Source organism: Erythrolamprus reginae, chromosome 4 (genome assembly GCF_031021105.1).
Source record: "Erythrolamprus reginae isolate rEryReg1 chromosome 4, rEryReg1.hap1, whole genome shotgun sequence".
NCBI classification, from domain to species: Eukaryota; Metazoa; Chordata; class Lepidosauria; order Squamata; family Dipsadidae; genus Erythrolamprus; species Erythrolamprus reginae.
In genome coordinates, this window is record NC_091953.1 from 138,896,957 (window position 1) to 138,919,855 (window position 22,899).

The following is a 22,899-nucleotide window of genomic DNA, read 5'->3' on the forward strand; positions in this document are numbered from 1 at the left end:
AGAGCCCCAAAAGTCGGCCTTCTCCAGGTCCCGTCAGCCCAACAATGCCGTCTATTGGGCCCTGGGGGAAGGGCCTTCTCTGTGGTGGCTCCAGCCCTCTGGAACCAACTCCCCCTGGAGATTTGTGCTGCCCCCCCTCTCCCGGCCTTCCAGAAGGCCTTAAAAACGCACCTGTGCCGAAGGGCCTGGGGCTGTGGAGCTTTAACCTTTTGCTCCGGCTGTCAATTTGATTGCGGCAGGAATGAGTGTGAGAGGGAGGGTGGGGTTTTTAAAGGGTCTTTCAGAGCATTCATGGGTCTTTTGGATTATTTAAAATCAGACTTTCTGAATCTGGTTTGTATTTGGTATTATTATATTTATTTATTTGTTTTGTCAAAGATATAAGAGTGTTTATGACACTAGTAAGAGAGAAACATGAGGACTGGGCACTTATGCAGGCCCCTTACCAGGGCTGGATTGGGGGGGGCACACAGTGGGGTAGCGGAAATGGAGCTCCACCCCAGAGCCCCCAATTGGCCCTGAAAGATGTTGAAAGAAAGTGCATCAGCCCTGCCAACAGGGTGGTAGTAAAAAATTGGGTAGCCCTTCCCTGCCCCTTACTGACCTCAACAGTGGAGAATCTAAGGGTAACGTTTTGGGGTTTGGGTGAGGATCCTACACAGTCCAGTAGTAAGTGCCATGCGTTAACTACTCGGTTACTGAAGTCGTATTTCTGGCAGTTGAGTTTGGAGCGCTTCACTTTACGTCTGTACCTGTTGTGTGCTCGTGTGTTGTTGTGGTCGAAGCTGAAGTAGCCGTTGACAGGAAGGACCTTGCAGCAGATGACTTTGTGGGCTGTGCTTAGGTCGTGTTTAAGGCGACGTAGTTCTGAGCTTTCTAAACCGGGCATTGTGAGTCTGGTTGCGGAGGGGATTCCGTTGCGGGTGGAGGAGTGGCGGGGTCTCTGCACGTTTTCTAGGGGGTCGATGTACACAAACCTGCTTGGCAAAGCAAAGGGACCAACCAATACATCAATGCGTTTCTTCCAGGCTTTGCCCAGAGGAGGGGGGACGGGAGGGACCCTCCGCCTGGGACCGGACCCTCCGGGCGGGGAGGAGGAGAAGGAGGGGGGCCCTCCCCAAAAAGTCCTGGACCTGCGAGAGGGAGGGGGCGGCCAAGACATTCAAGGAGCCCCCCAAAAATATTCCAGCAGAAGCCGCGGGGGGGGGGGGGGCGGAGGCTGAGCGGGCGCCCCAGTCCGGCTCCTCCGCCGGGGGGGGTTTCCTCAGCTCCCTCCCCGCCCGCTCGGTGGGAGGGGGAGGGGAGGGTCCTGGCCCCTCCCCTTGCCCCGCCCCCAGGCCCCCCTCTCCCCCAAGCCCGTATAGAGGGCGGCCGAGCGGCGGGCCGGGCAGAGTGGCCGCCGAGCTGAGCCATGGACCGCCGCCCGCTCGCCCTCCTCCTCCTCCTCGTGCTGCTCCTCGCCGGCCCGCACGGCAGCCGCGGTGAGTGAGCGCCCGGAGACACCCGCCCGGCACCCGGGACGCCCGCGGGGAAGCGCCGGAGGGAAGGCGGGGGGGGGGGAGCGAAGGGGCTCTGAAGACTCCCCGCGGGACGGGGCGGCACAGAGGTCCCAGAATGAAGCGCATCCAGTCCTCTCTGCCCCAGACCAGAGACGCCGCCAGCCCCCTTCGCCTCTTCTAAGCCTGAGGGCTGCACGGGGAAGGACAGAAAGAGAGAGAGGCAGAGAGGGAGAGGGAGAGAGAAGGAGAGAGAGAGAGAGAAAGAAAGAAAGAAAGGATGACACAGAAAGAGAGGGAGTGAGAGAGAGAGAGAAAGAAAGAAAGAACGAAAGAGGATGACACAGAAACAGGGAGGGAGGGAAAGAGAGAGAGGGAGAATGAGAAAATGAGTGAGAGAGAAAGGGACAGAGAGAGAGAGAGAGAGAGAGAGAGGGAGGGGTGTGGAAGGTCTCTGCCTGCCCCCTCCCCTCCAAGGAATCCTCATTTGGGGTCCTGGCTTGAAGATGGTGTTCCTCCATCCTGTTCCAAGAGGACCTCGACATCTCAGGGTGGTGGGCTGTACGCGATGTGTCTGCCTATAAGGCCGATCCACACGGGCCCGAAATGTTCTGCCACAGGGCACGACAGCCCCGGAGGCCCCTTTCGGGTGGGTGGGTGGGGTCTCCTGGGAGGACCAGAAGATCCGGACTTGAGAGTCACCCACCTCCTTCAAGGCTCGGATGCAAAGGACCCCTCTGTCTCTCCCTTTCTCTTCCCCTCCCCTCTGTTCTTTCGCTCTTGCCCCCTCCTTGCTTCCCGACTTCCAGGGGTGGGGGTCTCCCGGGGTCGTCCGTCAAAGGGGCTTCGGCTTTTCAGCTGAGATTCAGGCTCATCCCTGAAACTCTGCCACCTCTTCACATCTGCACGCAAGATACCCAACATTTCTTTGCATTTCTCGTTCCAAGTCTGGCTTAACATCGGGATTAAGTTGTTTCAAAGGTGTCCGCGCTCCTTCCCAACCCCCCCCTCCTCGTTCTTATATTACTTCCCAGGGAGTTTGCATCCTCGGTGCCCTCAGGAAACGGACGGGTCACCACCGCTTGAGAGGCAGCTTCCACCTATGAAAAGCCTGGGGACCTTTTGAGAGGTTTAGCAGAAAATACGCTGCTCAAAAATCCCAAGGGACCCCTCCAAGACCCCCCCCCCCCCGAGATCTGAAGGAAGGAAAGATTCTCATTGAATCCTCTGTTCTGTACAAAGTGGAATGTGCTGAAAGCAGGTGACACGGATTGTCCATCAGTCTTGCTTCCTAAGTGGACAGTTGGATTTCACAGAGTTGTATTGTGTTGTTTCAGGGTTCCCTTTGCTGTTTGAGCAGTGTCTATGTCAGCAGGGGACATTAAATGGGGTTGATATTAATGTGGAGGATGGGTGGGTTCTGGATTTTATTATATCCATACTTTTATAGAAGGCAGATTTAATTAAACCTCCTTTGTGCGCTTCCACTTTTCAGTTGCAGAGGCTGTGCTGAACACACTCACTTCTGGGTTGCGCCAGAGGTCACTTGTCTCTCACCTAACAAAGTTGGGGGTAAAAAGCTGCAAAATTGAAAAACAGAGGCATCATAATATTCCCGGGGGCGGCATAAACCCCTGCGGTCTGCAGATGGTTTACATCATAAAACAACCTTTAAAAACCATTCCCGCTTTCAAGGTTATGTTATATGTGGCCAATGTATAACACTAACATATGTATTAGTAATATTTATATATTAGTGAATAGAGTTTAATGTCCTCTTTTGCTGAACCTGACGGCGGAACCACAATTTCTGACTCTAGAGAGAAACTCAATGACTTTTCATCCTGTTCCCTGAATTATTCTCCACCTCCGGCTTCTACAAGCTACGGAGAGAGAAACAGCCACTGTTGTGATGCTGCAAACATGATTTATTTTGTTGATTGGATTCATATGGCTTACAACATATAAAAAGACAGTGTACACCGACATCCAATTAATTAAAGTTAAAAATCTGAAAACCAGAGAACCAATTAAAATGCACACATATCCATTCCGTGGAGAAACCCACCGTGCAACAGACCTGCTTTAAAAGGTTGCGCACAGATAGAGCATTTTACGCACTTTCTCTCTCTTCTTCCCGTCCCTCTTTGCCTTGGGAAGGTCTGATTAACTCTGTAATCTGCAAAATTAGGGGCCCCATTGCAGAGGATTTCCAACCCAGCGGAGGCTATAATTACAATTAAGTTGCAGGCCCTGCCATCCCTAATTTTAGACTTTCCCTGAAAACAACGGGGCCGTGAGCTTCGCTAGGCATTTTTTTCCCCTTCCAAAGTAGCTTTTTCTTTTCATTAGGAAAATAGGCACTAGGAAAAAACAGCTGAATAAGAACCTATCAGGAAGAAAAGAGGACTCAACACGGCTGCTTCTTGTTACAAGTGAAGTAATTAATCCATTTTTTTTTCCTGAAGAGCTCAACTTGTCCTTGAAGGTACCTGACATGCTGCTGGTGGAAAAGGCTTTGCATGAGAGTGAATTTCTGAATCCCTTGGAGCTGTAAGGAGGGAGCCCTTGTGAGGAAGGGTGCAAGGGAGATTTGCACAAATTTGGGCACTCCCAAAGCCCAGCTTTTCTCAAGTTTTTGCAAACTTTTAAGATCTCTGGACTCTTGCCTCCAGGATTCTTGCGAGTTGAGGTCCAGAGATCTTGATGGTGCTAAAGTGGAGAGAAGCACAGCTGTAGGGCAGCCCCACTTCATGGGATCAGGAAAGGCTACATTCTTCCATGGTTTGGAAATGGTTTGCATATCTCAAAGTTGCAGGGGGTTAGACTAGAAGACCTCCAAGGTCCCTTCCAACTCTTCTTGTTGCTGTCGTTGTTGTTATAATAATAACAATAATTGTTATTGTTGTTGTTGTAATAATAATAATAATAATAATAATAATAATAATAATAATAATTGTTGTTGTTGTTGTTGTTGTTGCATTAGAGAACACACTTTTCCCCCAACCTGGACAGACAACCAATGATTCTCTAAAGTTTGGAAAATAAAGTTTTGGAGATGAATCCAATTTCATGTGCTGCTCCCCTTAAGGCCGGGGTGCAGAGGGCTGAGAGAGAGAGTGGCTTGCAGGCCTTGAGGGCTTGGCGCAACACAGGGGGAGAGGGCACCACGTGGGAATCTTTCGCATCCAGACCCCTCTTGCATTACCCAATTCATGCCTTTATAACACCGAATGTTTATTTAATGTTGAGTTGGCTGTTTTCACTTACTGTCTTTCAAATTTTAAAACCTGCTTTGCGCAATTAACACCTATTCAAATAGATTTGTCCTAGCAAAGAAGCTCAAGGGGGTTAAACCCATGGCAGGCTGGCAAGGTTGCAGTCAAAGAAATGCTAAAGCTCAGGACGAGATAAGGATTTTTTGGGGGGGGGGGGCTGTGGTTGGTGTAGAAGGAAAAGGAGGGAAAATAAAACACAGGAAAGGCAGAATTGTTTTCACACTTCATTTGCATTGCCCGAATTCCCCCACCCCTTGAAAGAGGAAACCATGATTCCTGCCATGATTTGAATGGGGGCAAAACGCAGCTCCAGATGAAATCCAAACTCTCCGAACCAAGAAAGATGATTGACTTGCAGCCCCAGGCAGCATATTTCGCCCTCCCTCCTCTCTTGTTTACCCCCCCCCCTTATAACCCTGCAAGGTTGGCTGGGCTCACAGTTACAGGTGAAGAGTAACCAGTGAGCATCCCCGGCTGGCCAGGGCCTGGTGTCCTTGCTGGAAGTGGACGGAGGTGGACAGGGTGACCTTGAAGCTGGAGCCGCAGATCAGTCAAGTGGGCCAAGCTTTGGAGAAGGGAGCATTTTGCTCTTGAGCGAAAGTGTCTCAGTTGCAAGCAAGGGGCACCAGCCCCCCCCGTCCGCTCTTGTTTCCGTTCAGAGTTTGGAGAGAAGGGATTTCGCTGCCTTGTTCTCAGCAAAGAGTCCAACCCCCCCACCCCCCACGATAATGTCCGTGTGTCCGAGATGGACAAATGTGGACGTGTTGGCGTTGCATCTGGCTGAGGGCCCCTGTTCCCAAGGAGGCAGAGGGGATTCCAGGAGGTTCTGACCCATCGCCAGGCTCCGATTAGGGACCAGAAGGACCCCCGTCCAATGTGCAGGTGGTTGGAAGCTGCTGGGGAAGGTTTTCATAGCCCCCCAAGGGGAAGGGTCACAACTCCAAAAAGACCTGGTCTGGCTCCAGCGAGGGTGGGGCAAATCCGGCAGGCTGATGCACAAGGTTTGTTTCTGATGGGGGGGGTCTCATCATTCCTCTCCAACCCTCTTTTGTTTTTACTTTGTCCTCCTTCACCACAAAACAGACCCCCCCTCTCCCCTCCATGTGCATAGGGCTTTTCCAACAGGTTGGTCTCTTTATTTGCAAATGAGACACACCCAGGCTCTCCACACACCCAGAGGGAGGGGCCTTTTGCAAGCCTGCTTCTCTGACGACCCCCCCCCCCCCCGTTTCTCTTTCTAAAGAGCAAAGACCTGAAGATTCCCAGGGCTCTTCTCTTCTAGTAGTCCAAAACATTGCATTGGCCTTTTAGATCTGTCTGTCTGTCCGTCCGTCCATCCATCACTCCCCCCCTCCCTTTCTATCTCTCTATCTCTCTAATCTCTCTATTTAGATTTGTATGCCGCCCACTCCCAAGAAGACTCAGGGCAGCCTACAAATTTAATCTCCATCATGCCACTTGTTCAGGCGAGAGTTTAGAGGAGAGGAACAGAACAGAACAGAATAGAATAGAATAGAATAGAATAGAATTATTTACTGGCCAAGTGTGATTGGACACACAATGAATTTTTCTTTGGTGCAGATGCTCTCAGTGAACATAAAAGAAAAATACACATTTGTCAAGAATCATGAGATACAACACTTAGTGATTGTCATAGGGGTCAAATAAGCAACTAGGAAACAATCAATATTAATAAAAATCTTAAGGATACAAGCAACAAGTCCCAGTCATCCAGTCATAAGTGGGAGGAGATGGGTGATAGGAATAATGAGGAAAAAACTAGTAGTAATAGTAGTGCAGGCTTAGTAAATAGTTTGACAGTGTTGAGGGGATTATTTGTTTAGTAGAGTGATGGTGTTCAGGGAAAAACTGTCCTTGTGTCCAGTTGTGTTGGTGTGCAGGGCTCTGTAGTGACGTTTTGAGGGTGGGAGTTGAAACAGTTTGTGTCCAGGATGCGAGGGGTCAGTCAATATTTTCCCTGCCCTCTTTTTGACTGGTGCTGTCTACGGGTCCTCAATGGAAGGCAGGTGGGCTGTTGTTTTGTTCTGCAGTTCTGATTCTGCTCTGAAGTCCGTGTCGGTCTTGTTGGGTTGCAGAACTGAACCAGACAGTGATGGAGGTGCAGATGACAGGCTCAGTGATTCCTCTGCAGAACTGGATCAGCAGTTGTTAATCTGGATGTTAAAAAAGTTTTTGGAACCCTCCCTCCCCCCTTTGGAAAAACAATTTGGTCAGAAAATGTCCTTCCTGGACAAAATCTCTTCTGCATTTTATAGGGCACCTCTTTAATAAACGTAGTGTGCGCCCCTTTTATTAAATATCCCAGGGCAGCCATCCGGTAGAGCCCGTCATGAAGTGACCCATTCTTTAAGACAACCTGATGCTGAACAATCCAGTTTGTGTTATTTTGTGCACGGTGCCACGTGAGGCTCTTTTTGTGGGTCGCAGCCACCGGCTACTTCTCCCATTGTAGCAACTCCTTTTAGGCAGCAACAGACAGGCTGCCTGCCCCGTAGATAAGGAGGGGGGGGGCTTGCAAATGCCGCCGTAATCTCTTGCTCGCTCTCCGGGTTGCCATGTGCTCAGTGTTGCTTCTGTGTTTCTCTTTTTATTACACACCGCACGGCTGCCAAGACTCTCTGCCCCCTTGGGCTCCTTTGTGGTGCTGGCAGCTCAGGGTGATCACAAAAGAATTCCGTCCTTCTCCGTTTGACCTTAAAACGAGCCCAGAGCTTTTCTGACCGATAAGGAGGGTTGGGGTGTGTGTGGGGGAGCCAGTTATCTCCTGGTCCTGCCACGAGGCATGCGGCCAGCCGGGAGGAAGAAGCGCTGCCAGGGATTGTAGGGGCAGCTCCCAAGGAGGCCTCCTCCTGCTTCAAAGAAAGCGCCTTATATCTTGGATGGAGATTTCTGGGATGGAGGGGAGGGGGAAAGAGGGGTGAGGACTTCAAACATTTCATACCTGCCCTTAAAGCTAATTGGCAGCAGAGGCCGAACTGCTCTGTACCTGCAGCCTCCAGTTTGCGGTAACTGCTGCACACCTGCCCTGAGATTTGTGGTTTGCAAAACTCTTTGGATCATCTCTGCATGGGGGGGGGGGAGGAGGGTGTGTGTGTGTTACATGGAGATTTCTTTTCTTCTCTTGGCGGCCTCCTTACGTGTGGCCCCGGGGTCAAATTATTTAGCAGGAATAACACTGGGGAGGCCATGTGCCTTTCAGCTGCGCCCTTTATCTTGGCTAATTGCCGACCATTAGCTGGCTCCTTTTAAAGAACCCCTCCGAATGCCCCCTTCCAGCTTCTCCCCCCACTTTTGTCTCCCCACAAACCAGGGCTCTGGAGGGGCTCTGGGGGGGCTCTGGGAGGGAGGTTTGTGCCTGGGTGTATCTGAGGTGGCCTCTCTCCTTTCTTTTTGCCCTGCAGGGAAACCCATCAGCCTGACTTACCGATGCCCCTGCCGGTATTTCGAGAGCCACGTGTCCAAATCCCACATCAAGCACATGAAGATCTTGACCGTCCCTGGATGCCCCCTTCAGCTCATGTAAGTCTCTCCCTCCTCCTCCTCCTCCTCCTCCGCCCCTTGGAAGCCGCTCTGGAGAAGGAAGAAACTCCTTGTCCTTCAGGAGAGCAGCTCCCTCCACCTCCAGACAAAAGGGCTTTATCTCTATTTCCAGATCAGACACGGGCCGTGTTTCATTAGCCTGCCACAAAAGATGCAAACTAGAAGGCTTCTTATTAGGAATTGGGGGGGGGGAACCCACAATATCCCCAAAGAATTCATTATTTTATCATCCATACAATAGCAGGCAGCAAGGAGGTGTTAGGCACAAACACCGCAGGGCCATCAGAAGACACAGTCCTGGACAAAACCTTTAGATGTGCAGACATGGATACAGGCTGATCAGGGAGGTCAAAGGATTAAACAACTCAGAGCATTATGAAACTTGGAATAAATGGTATAATAGGATAGAAAATAAAATAAAAACAGTGTAAGATAATGTGAAAGAACCGTATAAAATTGGAAACGTGTAAATATAAACAATATATGTAAATAGAGTGTAAATATAAATCACAACAGTAGATTATAGAAATGACACAATATAAGATCTGTGTAAAATTACTGTGATGTTTTTAAAAAATGAAAAATGAATAAATAAAGCTTTTTTTTAAAAAAGGTGTAAAACTAGTATCTGAGTGGAAAAGTAGCTCAGTTTTCATCCTAGATCTTTATACGCAAACTGTCCTCCTGCCCCAAGCGATGGTGAAATTTCAGGTCACTCTCTTGATTTTCCCGTGGTGTTTATGTTTTTAAAAATGTTGCTATTGCTATGATTTCTTTATTTTGGGTTGCTGTGTTTTTAGGAAATGTGATTTTAATCTGGCTGTAAAAGAGAATGGTGTCAAGTCTAGGAAAATTGTCTTTGTATTTGAAATGGCGGAAGCAGAGAGTTTAGCCGTCCACTTCTTTAAAAAACCAACCCTAATCCTCTTGGTTTTTATGAAACTCAAACTGAGACCTTCCTGAAGGTAAAGAGAGAAAAAGGATCCGAAAAGGCCCCCTGCCCTCTTGTGGCTCCTTAGCGGAAGCGGTTCTGGCGTCTAGAAATTTAGCTTTAATTCATGAAGATGATTAAGTTAAACTGCATGGGAAAATTACCAGGGTCTTGGTGTAATGGCCAATAATTGCTCAACTGCTGTCACTGCTCCAGTGAAAGTTTTGTGCTTTATTTTGCCTCATGAGCAAGGATGGTCGACATCTGTCACATTCTTTCCCTCTTTCCTCTTTGCTTTTCTCTACTGGGAAAGGAGAGTGAATGATGCTGCTCTCATCCAGCTGTAGCTTACACATTAATCCTGGCTAATACCAGTTGGATGTATTTTATATGAAACAGAGTTTTTGGGAAGGGAAAATAAAGAGCAAGGAATAGACTTGATTAAGGCATCTTACAGTGCAGCCATCAGAATCTGATGTCATGAACTTGATCGTGATTGACGGCCCCATTTTCCTGACAAACTCTCAATACTTGTTTTCTGTTCCCTTTTTAAAATCTCTATTTTCTATTTTACTGTATTTTGCTGTTGATATTTTGATTTTATTTTTCCTTCATAATTCTCCTTTTGTAAACTATCCCGAGTCTCCTGGGAAATAAAAACGATGCAGCTATGAAAACAAATCCATAAGTTCTCGCATCTGTTCAGCAGCAGGTTGCAATTGATGGATGGTTGAGGCCGGGTTTTTTTGTTTAGATGCGTGGACTTCAACTCCCAAAATCCCCCAGGCAGCAGACTACAGCTGGCTGGGGAATTCTGGGAGTTGTAGTCCACCCACGTTAAAGGTGGCCGTGGTTGAGAAGCCTTGGTTTGGGCCGGGAGACGCAGCAGCAACCGTGGCAACGTTTGAGATGTGTAGACCCCCAGAATTCCCCTTAAAGTTACATACTCAGAAAACGGACTTTCTCTACTGATTCAATTGAGACCCTAATTGTGATTCTGAAATCCCAGTCCCTGCCTCCCGTTGACTCTTAATTGGGAAAGGCATCACTGTACTTTAAGTTTTGTTTACTGGTTGGACAGAACTGGACCACGTTGTCCAGAGCAGGCCCTTTTCCCCCTGAGCAGATTAATTCTTCCAAGATGCTAAGTTCTGGGTTTGGGCTTCTTTTACGAAGGGAATTGTAAATGTTGTTTGGCAGATTTAATGGCAGGAGGGATGGAAATTTGCAAAGATGTTTGAGTGAACTTTCTGGAAGGATACGGCCTTTAAGTTTCTCCCAAGGAGTTTAGAAGCTTTCCTGTTTTCTGGAATTTTTTTAAAACCCCCCGATGATGCTCGTGTGTGGAAGAGGCCGGAGCCTGAAAAGTGGCACCATTTGTGGTGTCTAGAGGGACGTCAGAAGTCTCAGAGGTTGGAACAGGATACGGCTTGTTGATGGACGCAGCGCAGAGGGTAGCGGGCAAAGACGGAGGGGGGGGATTCCTGCCACTGAACCATTGCAAATACTCACCTCCTGGCCACATCCACGCCCAGCACTAACATGGTCTGAAAGGACATCGGTTTGTTTGTTTGTTTGTTTGTTATTTATTTATTTAATTAATTAGAGTTGAGTGGGACCATGCAGGTCATCCAGTCCAGCCCCCTCTGCTTAAGCAGGAAATCCTACAGCTCCCCAGCCCAAATGAGAGTCCAGTCTTCTCTTGAAAGTGACCAGAGTTGGGGAGTTCACAACCTCCGCTGGCAGGCCGTTGCACTGGTTGATCGCTCTGACCGTCAGGAAGTTCTTCCTTATTTCCAGGTTGAATCTCTCCTTGGTCAGCTTCCAATCAACTCTGTGTAACCTAATCAGTTGCTGGGACATCTGAGGCAGAAGACTTGTCCCATAAATAGTCTTGGCCTGAGCCATGCAGGGCTTTATAGGGGTCAACCAAGGCCTTGAATTGCATCCGGAGACCGATCGGAAGCTGTTGTAGCCACAGCGTGTTGGGAGTTATGTGTGTGTATCTGGCTACACCCACAACCGCTCGCCCGGCTGCATTCTGGACTAATTGTAGTCTCCGAAAGTCCTTTAAGGGTGGCCCCATGCAGAGCCCGTTGCAGTAGTCGAGCTGCGAGGTGACAAGGGCCCGAGTGACTGTGAGAAGAGATTCCCCATCCAAACAGTGATTGTTCAGATGAACGACTTGTGAGTGGCACAATGCCCACAGTCAGTCTGTTTCTCATGATTTGGGCATGGGGCACTTACTTCCATGCTGGCCTCCTTTCCTTGCGCCCTTCCCAGCACTGTGGGGGGGGGGGGCCTTCCCTAGAGCCCCCCATCTTCCCATGAGCTGACCCCAAAGTAGGATCCCTTGAGCCCGGCCATCCGCGTCTCCAGTGGGACCTCTTCCGCTGATTTGTCCAGCCACCCGTGGCTGCCTGGGGCATTGCCAGGAATGTTGCCCAGTTCCAAAGTCCAGAAGTGTTTCGCTTCTTTTTTTAAAAACCTCCAAATCCCGAAGAACTCAAATCTCCTGCAATTATCCCTCTTAATATAAACAAGAGACCCGTGAAATCCCCCCACAGGAAGAGGGGGCAGGACCTTACATGCTTCCCTTGTGCTAAACAGAGGCCCAGTTTATTTATAAGTGCAGTCGTGTATTTGAAGAAAAATTAAAATTAGTCCTAAGTACTTCAAACTTGGGTGATTTGATAGAGAAGCTTTATAATTAGCTTCTTTCTGTTCCGTTATTGAATGTGGTTGAAATGAAGCAAAAGCAGACTTTCTTGGGAAAAAGGAGTAAAATATGTGAAAATGAAACATTTCATATTTACATTTTCAACTGATGGGTTTTAGAAACTGATTTGTATTCTGCTTATATTATTTATAAATAGAATTCTGCCTGAGAACTTGGACTGCTAAATAGAAAAGATTAAGGGAGACAGATTAATTGTGGCACCGTAACACAAAAAGCAGTTTCAAGCTCCCCTGAGTCTGTAGCGTGAATAACCTATGTTCAGAATTTGGGGGTATTTCCTGAGCAACAGCAGATTCTGGGTGAAATTCCAATTAAAAATAGCGTTTTCTGGGGAAAAGCTCTTTGACTCACCTAGACATGCTCGTATCTTAAAGATGGTTAGGTACAAATGGAGTTCAGGTGGGCAGTAATAAGAATCCCATTGTCCTTATCAGTTGCTGACCCTCGAGTTGTTCTCCCATTGCAGAGTTGCTGAATATTGTTGTTGTCAGAGAGGACAAAAGAGTATTGAATTTGTTCTTTCTATTTACCTGCAAAAAATATGATTATTTGAGATCCCTTCTCCAGAGTTTTCTGCTTAGCCGCTACAAGCGTCACTCACAAAACTATGCGCTATTGTTCTTCACTCTGGGTAGGTTGGAGGTTTTTTCACAGAGCGATTGGAAGGGATTCAACGTTTTCCAAATTGGCCAAATGAAAATAAAAGCAGGGCAACTTAACCACCGCACGTCTTTTGAAGGGCAACCCAAAAGCTTTGGAAGCATTTAACTCCAGGCCACTGCGACCTTGGTACGAAGGTGGCCCAGCCATCACTCAAGTCGGCTGCTTTGTGTCAGTTTGTGGTCATAGCCACCAATGTTTTTAATGGTTTTAATTTCACCATAATCATAAAACACTTTCTTGCGCTGGGTAAAGTTATAGGGAGCAGATGTCTTCATTGTCCCTGGTCACAAACGTTGAACTAGCAAATTCTGGTTTGGTTCCTGTACGGGAGTTTTATTTTCTGTTCCATCGTTTTCTCTCTCCTCTATTTTCCGGCAGTGCCAGACTGAAAAACAGCAGTAAGCAGATCTGTGTGGACTCCAAGCTGAAGTGGATTCAGGAGTACCTGGAGAAATACTATCAAAAGTAAGACGCAACCCCTGAGGGCCCCCAACACAACCACCCCGGGCGGTGGGCAAAGAGGCCTCAGCCTCACCCTCCACATCTGCCCCCAAGGGAGATTCTCAGGGTTCGGGCCTGAAGAGATAAGACCCAAGGGGACCAGGGGATAAGGTTGCCCCCTCAGTCACCCCCCACCGTAGTTCTCACAAGTCACACAAGTAAAGTTACGTGTGAATTTCCTGCACCAGATTTTTGGGGGCCTTTTGCACAGCCAGTTTGGGCAGCTCTGTAATCCACGGGCTCTGCTTAAATATATTTTCTTCCAAGCTTTTTAAACATTTTGAGCCGTTCAAGGAAGAAGTTGACCCCGAGCACCTCAGGCCCGCAGTGAGGGGCGTCTCTTGGCAGCAATCGTACAGATGAATGTTTTTGCTGGAAATACTGGGGCCTTTGTAGACGCTCGACTTCAAAAGAGCTGCCCCAGAGCTGCCCTTGCCGAAAGGAGCCCCCTGGACGTTCCCCCGTGCCCCCCCCCCCACAGGTCTATTTCCCCCCTCTGCTTTAAGGCCACGCTGCGAGCCCGTCCCAAATAAGGCTGTCTCCTCTCTCTGTCCAATGTTGCACCTCTGCATCGCAGCCATTTAACCAGTGACCGGCTCCTACAGGAACGGTCAGGGACGCAGCTCCGTTAGCAACATTTGGAGCCCCACCCCAGAGCAGCACCCAGTTTGCACGGAAAGATGTTGAAACAAAATGCATAAGCCACGCCCACAGCGGGGTAGTCAACATTTGGGTAGCCCCTCACTGTGTTTAACTCTCGCGGCTGCTTAAGGGGGGCGTCGCCCACAGGGGGCCAGGTGTAATGCAAACATCTACAACTAGACCAATGTAGCCCACCTACTTGTTCCAACAGTGTACTGCACATATTATGTACTGTACATTCGAACAAAAGTGGCTTGACCCTAGTGTTCCTCTCGGGGCAGTGGAGAAATGATCTGGAATTTAGGGCTATAGACGCTTCTCCCTTGTGGTGGTCAGATCCTTTCCTGCTGAGGTTAGACTTGAAGGCCCCACTGCCGCACCGCGGAGCTGATGGAGTGGTTCTGGCCCAGGGGTCTAATGGACCCCGAGAGATTCCAGAGGGGGCTTGGGGAGATACCAGACTCCCTTGTCTACCATCCGGCTGAGTCCCTAGGGGTGGCCTGGAATAGGGTGGCCTCTGGGGCACTGGACCGGATTGAGCCTTTGCGACCTCTCCAGGGCAGTGGATCCAGGGCAGTGGATCCCTGGTTTACCGAGGAGCCTCCGGGAGAGGAAGCGCCAGAGACAAGGCTAGAGAACCAGTCACTCTAAGGAGTCCGACTGGACACGACTAAGAGCCTGACCAACCTCTGGGAATCCTGACGCCTTTCCAAGAGGGTCACTGTGTGATCAGTGGCAGGGGCCCTTTGTGAAGCTGTCACCGCAACAGGGGCACAGCAGGACTCTGGTGGGTGTTAAAGCCCCCCCCCCCCAAATCCCTTTAAAAACACCCACGGTGGGATTATTTTTTTTGTGCAAAAATTTACCCCAAATTAAACCCTGAGTGCTGGAGATGCAGAAACAAAAAGGGAAGATTCTCCCCCATGTGGTGGACTTGCCCTGAAATTAAGAACATTTGGAATAAAATTATAATATGGATTCATGAAATAACTAAAGTGAGACTCAAATGAAAACCGGAGACCTTCCTTCTGGGTAGAATAGATCTAAGAATTCAAAGCACCCCCAGTGGACGTCCGGCAGAGGCGTTGGCAGCGGCTCCAGTGGGAATCTTGGCTTCTGCACGTTTGAGGACCGAATTAGAGTCCCAGATAAGAGTTATCACTGCAGCTGCGTTTCCCCCCCTCTCTCTGCTTCCAAACTGTCCTTGTGATCCAGCTGTCCGTCTCTGGGCCCACGCCGGCCTTAACTGCCCAGAAGGGCCGGCGTATCAGTTTCACCTCCATTTTTCCACAGCCCCGAGTTCAAAATAAAGGTCAGAGGAGAGTTGGGCCTGGAAAAATTCAAAGACGTCAGCTGTGATATACAGTGGTCCCTCTACTTAAGGACTTAATTTATTCGGAGACCAGGTTCTTAAGTAGAAAAGTTTGTAAGTAGGAGCAATTTTTCCCATAGGAATCAATGTAAAAGCAAATAATGTGTGCAAACCCATTAGGAAAGAAATAAAAGCTTGGAATTTCGATGGGAGGAGGAAGAAGAGGAGGAGGACAGTTGCTGCCAAAGGAAGAAGGTGAGGTGGAGGGAATCAAAAAAATCCAAAACTTTAAGGCTTAAAAAAAGAGAGAGAGGGACTGGTTTATTCCCTCTCCAAACACCCAGAGAAAGGGAAACGCTCCGTTCGCTCTGGGCTGCCAAAGCCTCCTTAAGCGCCACCGAAAGGCTCCTCTGGCAGCCCAGAAAAGACCGAGATGGCCGGGATTAAAGGGGGAATGGCAGGACACTGGGAGATTCTTCCGGGCTCGGGTTCTTAAGTGAAAAATGGTTCTTAAGTAGAGGCAAAAAAATCTTGAACGCCCGGTTCTTGATCCAGAAAAGTTCTTCAGTGGAGGTCCCACTGTTCAAAGCCGCTTAAGGAAGCAAATCGCAGAGAGGTGGATGAGGTTTCACCACGTTTAACAGGTCTTGGCTGGTTAAAGCAAAAGGGGCTTTGCTGCTCAGGGCCACGGGCTTCCTTCTCGGGCAGCCGGGGGTTAAAAATCCATGTAAATCACAGACATAGTTGTGGCCCCTGAGCGGAGGGAGAGTTGTGCCTTTTGGGTGTGTTGTGTTAGGATTCTTTGGCTGCCATTAAATTAGCTTTCCAGGGTTCCTCTCCTGTTATATTGTGTATATTGTGGAGAGCGACAATTGTGGAATGCAGGATGGCAGGCTGACTCTACCGACAGCCAGCGGTTCGACCCTGAGTGGCTCCAGGTTGGCTCAGCTTTCCGTCCTTCTTCCCAGGTCGGTAAAATGAGGACCTGGATTGTTGGGAGATAATAGGATGGCTATGGAATTGCATTTTGTGGAACTGGTTTCTGAGATCGCAGCATGTCTTGGAAAACAAACTGACCCAAATATTCACTGAATGGACTGGCTTTGTGCCGAGAGCTGCGTCTAATCAAACACACACACACATGTAACATATTTTTGCCTAACAATGAAAAGGAAGGGAGACTACTATAGATCTATTTCAGGCTTATTTGCCTTCATCAGGTAGCCATACCCTTTGACTGGGATTTGAACCTGGGCCTCTGCCTTGTAAGTCAGAGGCCTTAGCCTTTAGACTACCGGCTCGTCTCCTGTATCGGCTTGTTACCACATATATATATATATATAGCTGCAAGCTCTTTCATTAGCCGACTTAAGGATCTTGTGTGAACGCAGCCCACGTGTCCTGCTCCTTTGGCCTAAATTATTCCCAAGCATAATTTGTCATTTTGTACTATGGACACGATTGGAATGGACCTTAGGCAGCCATGCCTTCCTATTTTGTGAGTGGGGATGGCCAGACGCTTTCCTGCCGATTGACTGCCCCCTCCATGTGCCTGCCGTGGTCCTCTCCCCTTGGAGCGCTCCGTTGTTCCCGCGGAGTCTTGGCTTGACGGCCCCTCCCTCTCTTCTTCCCCTGCAGGAGGATCAAGATGTAAGCGAGGAGCCGCGCTGGCTGCCTGGGGAGGCTTCTCCGCAGCACCCACCCACCCCACCCTGTTGGAAATGGCTCCGTCCGCAGCCCCCTCTTCCAGCCACCGCTGCCACCCACCCACTGATGATCCCCGGCCGAGGAAAGTCTCCGGGGCTCGGGGCTCAGCGGTGGGAGGCTCCACGGTGGGCCCAGCTCCTTACTATTTGCACAGAAGCCGCCTCGTCTTTGCCCACATTGTCTGATGTAGCAGGAACTGCTTGGGTTCTTTTGAAAAATTATTTTGTGTGTCACTAACTTTGAGAGCCGCATCTCGCATGAAACAGAGCATTATTAACCCCTTCTGCGGTGCAGAATCCGGGCAGCGACCCCTTGCGTGGGGGGAGATGGAGGGAGGGAAGGGAGAGAATTACACAAAGGGTGTGTGTGTGTGTGTGTGTGATGGCCAATACTGTGTTATGCCAAGGGCCCCTCTGTGTGTGTGCAAGAGCCACAGGGGAGGTTTTTAGGCAGCAAGGGAGACGTCCAGGCGGCCAAAACATAATTCTTCAGAGAGTGAGAGACTCAGGAAAGGGTTTCCAGTCTCCACATTCAGAATCGAGAGAAGCAGCACATGTTGGATATTGTTATTTCTTCTCAGGGAACCCTAATCTGTGCCATAAGCGACCAAATTTTATGAATCACAAGCTTAAAAGGCTTTTTTTAAAATATTGTAGCCATTACTAAGATACTATGAATTATTATAAACACTTTTACAAGTGAACCCTGTGGAGTTTGTTCCTGGTCCAAATAGCAGAGCGTTTATTTTTTTTAGTGGTGGTAAAAAAAAAAGTAGCTATTGAAAGCCAAACTCCTTTATTACGTTAAATGTAAAACAAGCTGCCTGCACAGCCATTTCCCTTCACTTAAGAAGGAAACATTCCCCCAATCTTTGCTCTGACTTTTAATCACCCAAAGAACAAGAACAAATTGCCTCCCAGGACACAAGAAGAGTGGGATTCTTTCCCTGGGGGAAAAGAGTCGGGATTCAGTGGCCTTTCAATGCAGCTCGAATGCAAACGTATTCACTTCCTTGTTCCAATTGAACCGACAACCTCCAGCTAGTAGCAGGCTGCCTGTCTTGACCAGCTTCTCCGTACATGCACTGCTGGAAGAAGTAAAGGGACAAGACAATAGAACTCCAAGTCAATCCAACTCCTGTGGAATCCAGCTGCCCACTTAGGGAGCAACACTGACTGACCATCCATTTCACCTGCTCTTGTGCACATTCAACTTTGTAGAGAACAAAGTGTCCAGTGAGAATCTTTCATTCATTCAGATCTCGGGTGGGTTCCTTCGCCTTGCAACTTTTATGACCTTTGCACTTTGTGGCTGGCTGGAGGATTCTGGGAGTTGTTAAGTTGACCAGGTGGAGAAAGAGTGGCCTAGACTTTGGGAGGGAGGAGGGTATCATTGTCACCTAGTGGGGGACAATTATATCTAACACTTTAGTGGGGGGTTCAATTATATCTAACACTGTCTGCAGGCATCACATACACACTCACAATCTTCTAGTCACATCCATTCCACCCACAATCACATGCTTCTGGCCCTGCTGGGTAGAATTAGGATTATTCTGCGCATTATGCTATGTTCCTAATACCCTTGGCAAAGTTATAAACACTGTCCATGCTTTGGGTCTGGCGAGATTCTATTAATAAGAGGAAGATGCTGGCCAGGTGTCTTGGCCTTTGGGGGCTGTGCTACAATATTGGGAGGGCCTGTCTCATTAACCCTTTCTACTCTTCGTGTAACGCTTTTACTAAAGAGGAAATGAACGTTAACCTTCAAAAACGATCGAGGGCCACACAAGAGCCGGGGTTCAAATTCCGGAGGCTCCAAAGGCATCTTTGCTTCTCAGTAGCCCTGTTTTTAAAAAGGCGTGGGAACTGCATGAGACCAGAGGGTTTCGGCAGACCTTTGGAGGAGGAGAAAATTTGCCTCCTTGTGGCTTGGCCAAAAGTCAGGGGGATCCACCGGGAGTGTAAGGCTTTCGAGAGGCTCCTGGTGACGCCCCTCGGTTGCGGTCACGCGGCAGTTCCAAATTCGGTAAGAAACTAGTTAGCCTGCCTGCCCTGCCAGGGCTTAGGAGAGAGAAAAAGGAGGCGAGAGAGAGAAAGAGGCTCAGACGGAGCCCTCTGGGGCACATTTCGGCCCCCGTGGTGCACACCAGCCAGGAAGGAGTCCCCAGGAGGACGCCGAGGGTTTGACGGGCGCATTGTTTTCAGGGCAAGCAGTGACTTGTGCTGTCGGTCTACGGATGATCTAGTTAGCAGGCCCACAGGTTTTTCCCAAAATAATGTGAAAAAAGTCTCTTGTTTGTGAAAAGAAAAAAAATGTATAACTACTTCAAGCTATTTTGTAAATATATATTTTTGCAAAGTATGTAAGCACTTGTTAATTTTTCTTAATAAACTTTGTATTCAGTTTTCAATGTTCTCGTCCTTTATGTCTCTGTGTCAGACTCTACAACAGCCATAGCACTTGGATTTATCTACTGCTTCCTAGGGCTTTGCAGCCCCCTCTAAGCGCTCTACAGAGAGTCAGTCTCTTGTCCCCAACCGTCTGGGTCCTCATTTGACCCACCTGGAAAGGACGGAAGGCTGAGTCCACCTGGAGCCGGTGGTGAGATTTGAACTGCTGAACTACGAGCCTGCAGTGCTGCACTCTAACCACTGTTACTCTGTTTTTGCTACAAGACCCATGACAAATCCTTTTTTAGGGCATTCTTGAGGACCCCAATTTCCTTCCTTGTGTTGCACTGATGTTGTACACCCCAAGGACATGGGGTGAGGTATCATCAATATGCGGATGATACCCAGCTTTACATCTCCACCCCATGCCCAGTCAACGAAGCGGTGGAAGTGATGTGCCGGTGCCTGGAGGCTGTTGGGGCCTGGATGGGTGTCAACAGACTCAAGCTCAACCCGGATAAGACGGAGTGGCTGTGGGTTTTGCCTCCCAAGGACAATTCCATCTGTCCGTCCATTACCCTGGGGGGAGAATTATTGACCCCCTCAGAGAGGGTCCGCAACTTGGGCGTCCTTCTCGATCCACAGCTCACATTGGAAAAATATCTCTCAGCTGTGGCGAGGGGGACGTTTGCCCAGGTTCGCCTGGTGCACCAGTTGCGGCCCTATCTGGACCGGGACTCATTGCTCACAGTCACTCATGCCCTCATCACCTCGAGGTTCAACTACTGTAATGCTCTCTACATGGGGCTACCTTTGAAAAGTGTTCGGAAACTTCAGATCGTGCAGAATGCAGCTGCGAGAGCCGTCATGGGCTTACCTAGGTATGCCCATGTTTCACCATCACTCCGCAGTCTGCATTGGCTGCCGATCAGTTTCCGGTCACAATTCAAAGTGTTGGTTATGACCTTTAAAGCCCTTCATGGCATTGGACCAGAATATCTCCGAGATCACCTCCTGCCGCACGAATCCCAGCGACCGATTAGGTCCCACAGAGTGGGCCTTCTCCGGGTCCCGTCAACTAAACAATGTCGGTTGGCGGGCCCCAGGGGAAGAGCCTTCTTTGTGGCGGCACCGGCCCTCTGGAACCAACTCCCCCCGGAGATTAGAACTGCCCCTACTCTTCCTGCCTTCCGTAAACTCCTTAAAACCCACCTTTGCCGTCAGGCATGGGGGAACTGAAACACCTCCCTCTGGGCATGTTTAATTTATACATGGTATGTTTGTGTGTATGTCTGTTAGTATATGGGGTCTTTTTTAAATCTTTAAATATTTTAAACTTGTCACATTATTTATGATTTGTTCCACGTGTTGTGAGCCGCCCCGAGTCTTCGGAGAGGGGCGGCATACAAATCTAAGTAATAAATAAATAAATAAACCAGGGTTTTCCCAGCTTATCAACTTTAGGGCATGTGGGTGGAAGCCATGGGTCGATGAGAAATCTTGGGAGCTGAACTCCACACATCTTCAATTTGCCAAGTTTGGAAAACAACACCTGCTCTACATCGTATCCACACAACTGGTTTAGTCCCCATCCTGAAGCTGTCCAAGCTCCTGCGGCTTTAGTCTTGCTGCCCTCAGAGCAGGTTCTTGTTACACATGAAGGACGTTGTGTGTTATGCTGCTATTTCTACAGTTTTAATGTGACACTCCGAGGCCCATAAAGGTCACTTAACCCAAACTCCAGTCCTTTCCAACATCAACCATTGGGTGAAAACCCTCTTTCAGTTGGCATGGGGAGTGTTCGGTGCACTATGTTGTTTTTCTTTTTTCCCAACACACTATTTCCTATTACTCACTGAACATTTTAAAATTGTATTATTGATTGGCCACTAGGAGTCAGCAAAGAATGAAAGCTTATTTTAAAAATCCCTTGGCTGCCATCTAGTGGTTATCTGATTTATGCACCCCTTTCCCTTCTCCCTTAAGGTCATCCACATGTCACATTGCAATAAATGTTGAATGGTTGGAGTTTGACTGTTGCTGGGGAAACTGGTATAGGACCTGCCAAGTGCCCTACGTACAACATTTGGGGAGTGAGATCAAAGAAGCCAGGTCTTCTTCTCTAAGAGCAGCAGACAGGCAGAAAAGGAACTGACCACCACACAAGTTTATTATTTATTTATTTATTTATTACTTAGATTTGTATGCCGCCCCTCTCCGAAGACTCGGGGCGGCTCACAACACGTGGAACAAATCGTAAATAATCTGACAAATTTAAAATATTTAAAGATTTAAAAAAGACCCCATATACTAACAGACATACACACAAGCATACCATATATAAATTAAACATGCCCAGGGGGAGATGTTGCAGAGACAGGAGAGCCTAGTTCTCCCAAGGACGCCAGGGAAACAGTCAGATCCGGGATTCTGGCCTCCACAGCCATCCCAGCATGCTAGAAGAATGCCACTCTATAAAGCCCTAGCTAGACCACACCTGGAGTCCTGCATCCGGTTGTGGTCACCACACTACAAAAAAGACATTGAAACTCTAGAGAAGGTGCAGAAGAGGGCAACCAGGATGGTCAGGGGACTGGAGACTAAAACATACAAAGAGTGGTTGCAAGAACTGAGCATGGTCAGTCTAGCAAAGAAGAGGTCCGGGAGACACGTGAGTCTTCCAATACTTGAGGGGCTGCCCCAGAGAGGAGGCTGGGGGGCAGGCTATTCTCCAAAGCACCAGAAGCCCAGACTAGGAACAACAGATGGAAGCTGACCAAGGAGAGATTCAACCTGGAAATAAGGAGGGACTTTCTGATGGTGAGAGCGGTCAACCAGGGGGACAGAAGTTGCCTGTGGAGGTTGTGAATGCTGCAACACTTGGGACTTTCAAGGGGAGATTGGACGCCTATTCATCTGGGGTGGTGCAAGGTCTCCTGGCTGAGCAGGGGGTTGGAGTAGATGACTGACAAGGTCCCTTCCAACTCAAATAAGTAGGTAGGTAGGTAGGTAGATAGATGGGTTTGGGTAGATAGATAGATAGATAGATAGATAGATAGATAGATAGATAGATAGATAGATGACAGAGAGAGACAAGAAGGTTGTGATCCTCAGCTGATCTTAAGGTTCTTCAACAGCTGAGCTACCCATTACACGTGGATGGGTCTTCAGGGCGAAGTCTTCGGTAATTGGCCTGGTCTCGCATCTGCTTCTTTTAACCTCAGAAGAGCAAAGCTACTCAATTCCTATTTTGGTTTAAAGTTTTCTAATGTGAACATTTTCATACACACATTCTTATCTTATTCTTACATATTTATCATTTTTATTTTAGCTTTTGCTGTTTGGCTTTCCCCCTTTTTAATTAAACTATTGTTTTAATTACTTTTCTTCTTATTTTATTTTATTAAGTCGCTTATTTAATAAACCGCGTACTTAATTATTGATCAAGGCAACAGAGGCAAAAAAACCCTCCATCCAATCCCTGGGAAGGGGAGAAGGAAGGAGCCCCCTGGAGAAGAAGGGGGGGCAGCAAAGGCTTCCAGATGAATCCCAGCCCAGAATTCATCAGCAACCAGCAGATGGTCTGGCCAAGCATGGACATCAGACAGAGAGAGAGAAGGGATCGTCCGTCTTTGAAGTCCCCCCATCGCTGAGTGATCCTAGAGAAGGGGGGGG

The 22,899-nt window shown here is 48.6% G+C and overlaps 1 protein-coding gene across 2 annotated transcripts; it reads left to right on the forward strand.

Moving 5' to 3' along the window:
• Window positions 1-1,392: 1,392 nt before the first annotated feature.
• Window positions 1,393-19,244, forward strand: CXCL12 (C-X-C motif chemokine ligand 12). Of its 2 annotated transcripts, none has more exons than XM_070751888.1 (4): window positions 1,393-1,481; window positions 8,197-8,314; window positions 13,048-13,134; window positions 16,763-19,244. In XM_070751888.1, exons 1-4 carry the CDS (start codon window positions 1,412-1,414, stop codon window positions 16,776-16,778), a joined length of 291 nt encoding a protein of 96 aa, XP_070607989.1. In that variant the 5' UTR covers window positions 1,393-1,411; the 3' UTR covers window positions 16,779-19,244. The 2 variants fall into 2 exon arrangements, with proteins under 2 accessions (XP_070607989.1, XP_070607988.1); XM_070751887.1 differs by lacking the exon at window positions 16,763-19,244 and adding an exon at window positions 15,305-15,433.
• Window positions 19,245-22,899: the final 3,655 nt, after the last annotated feature.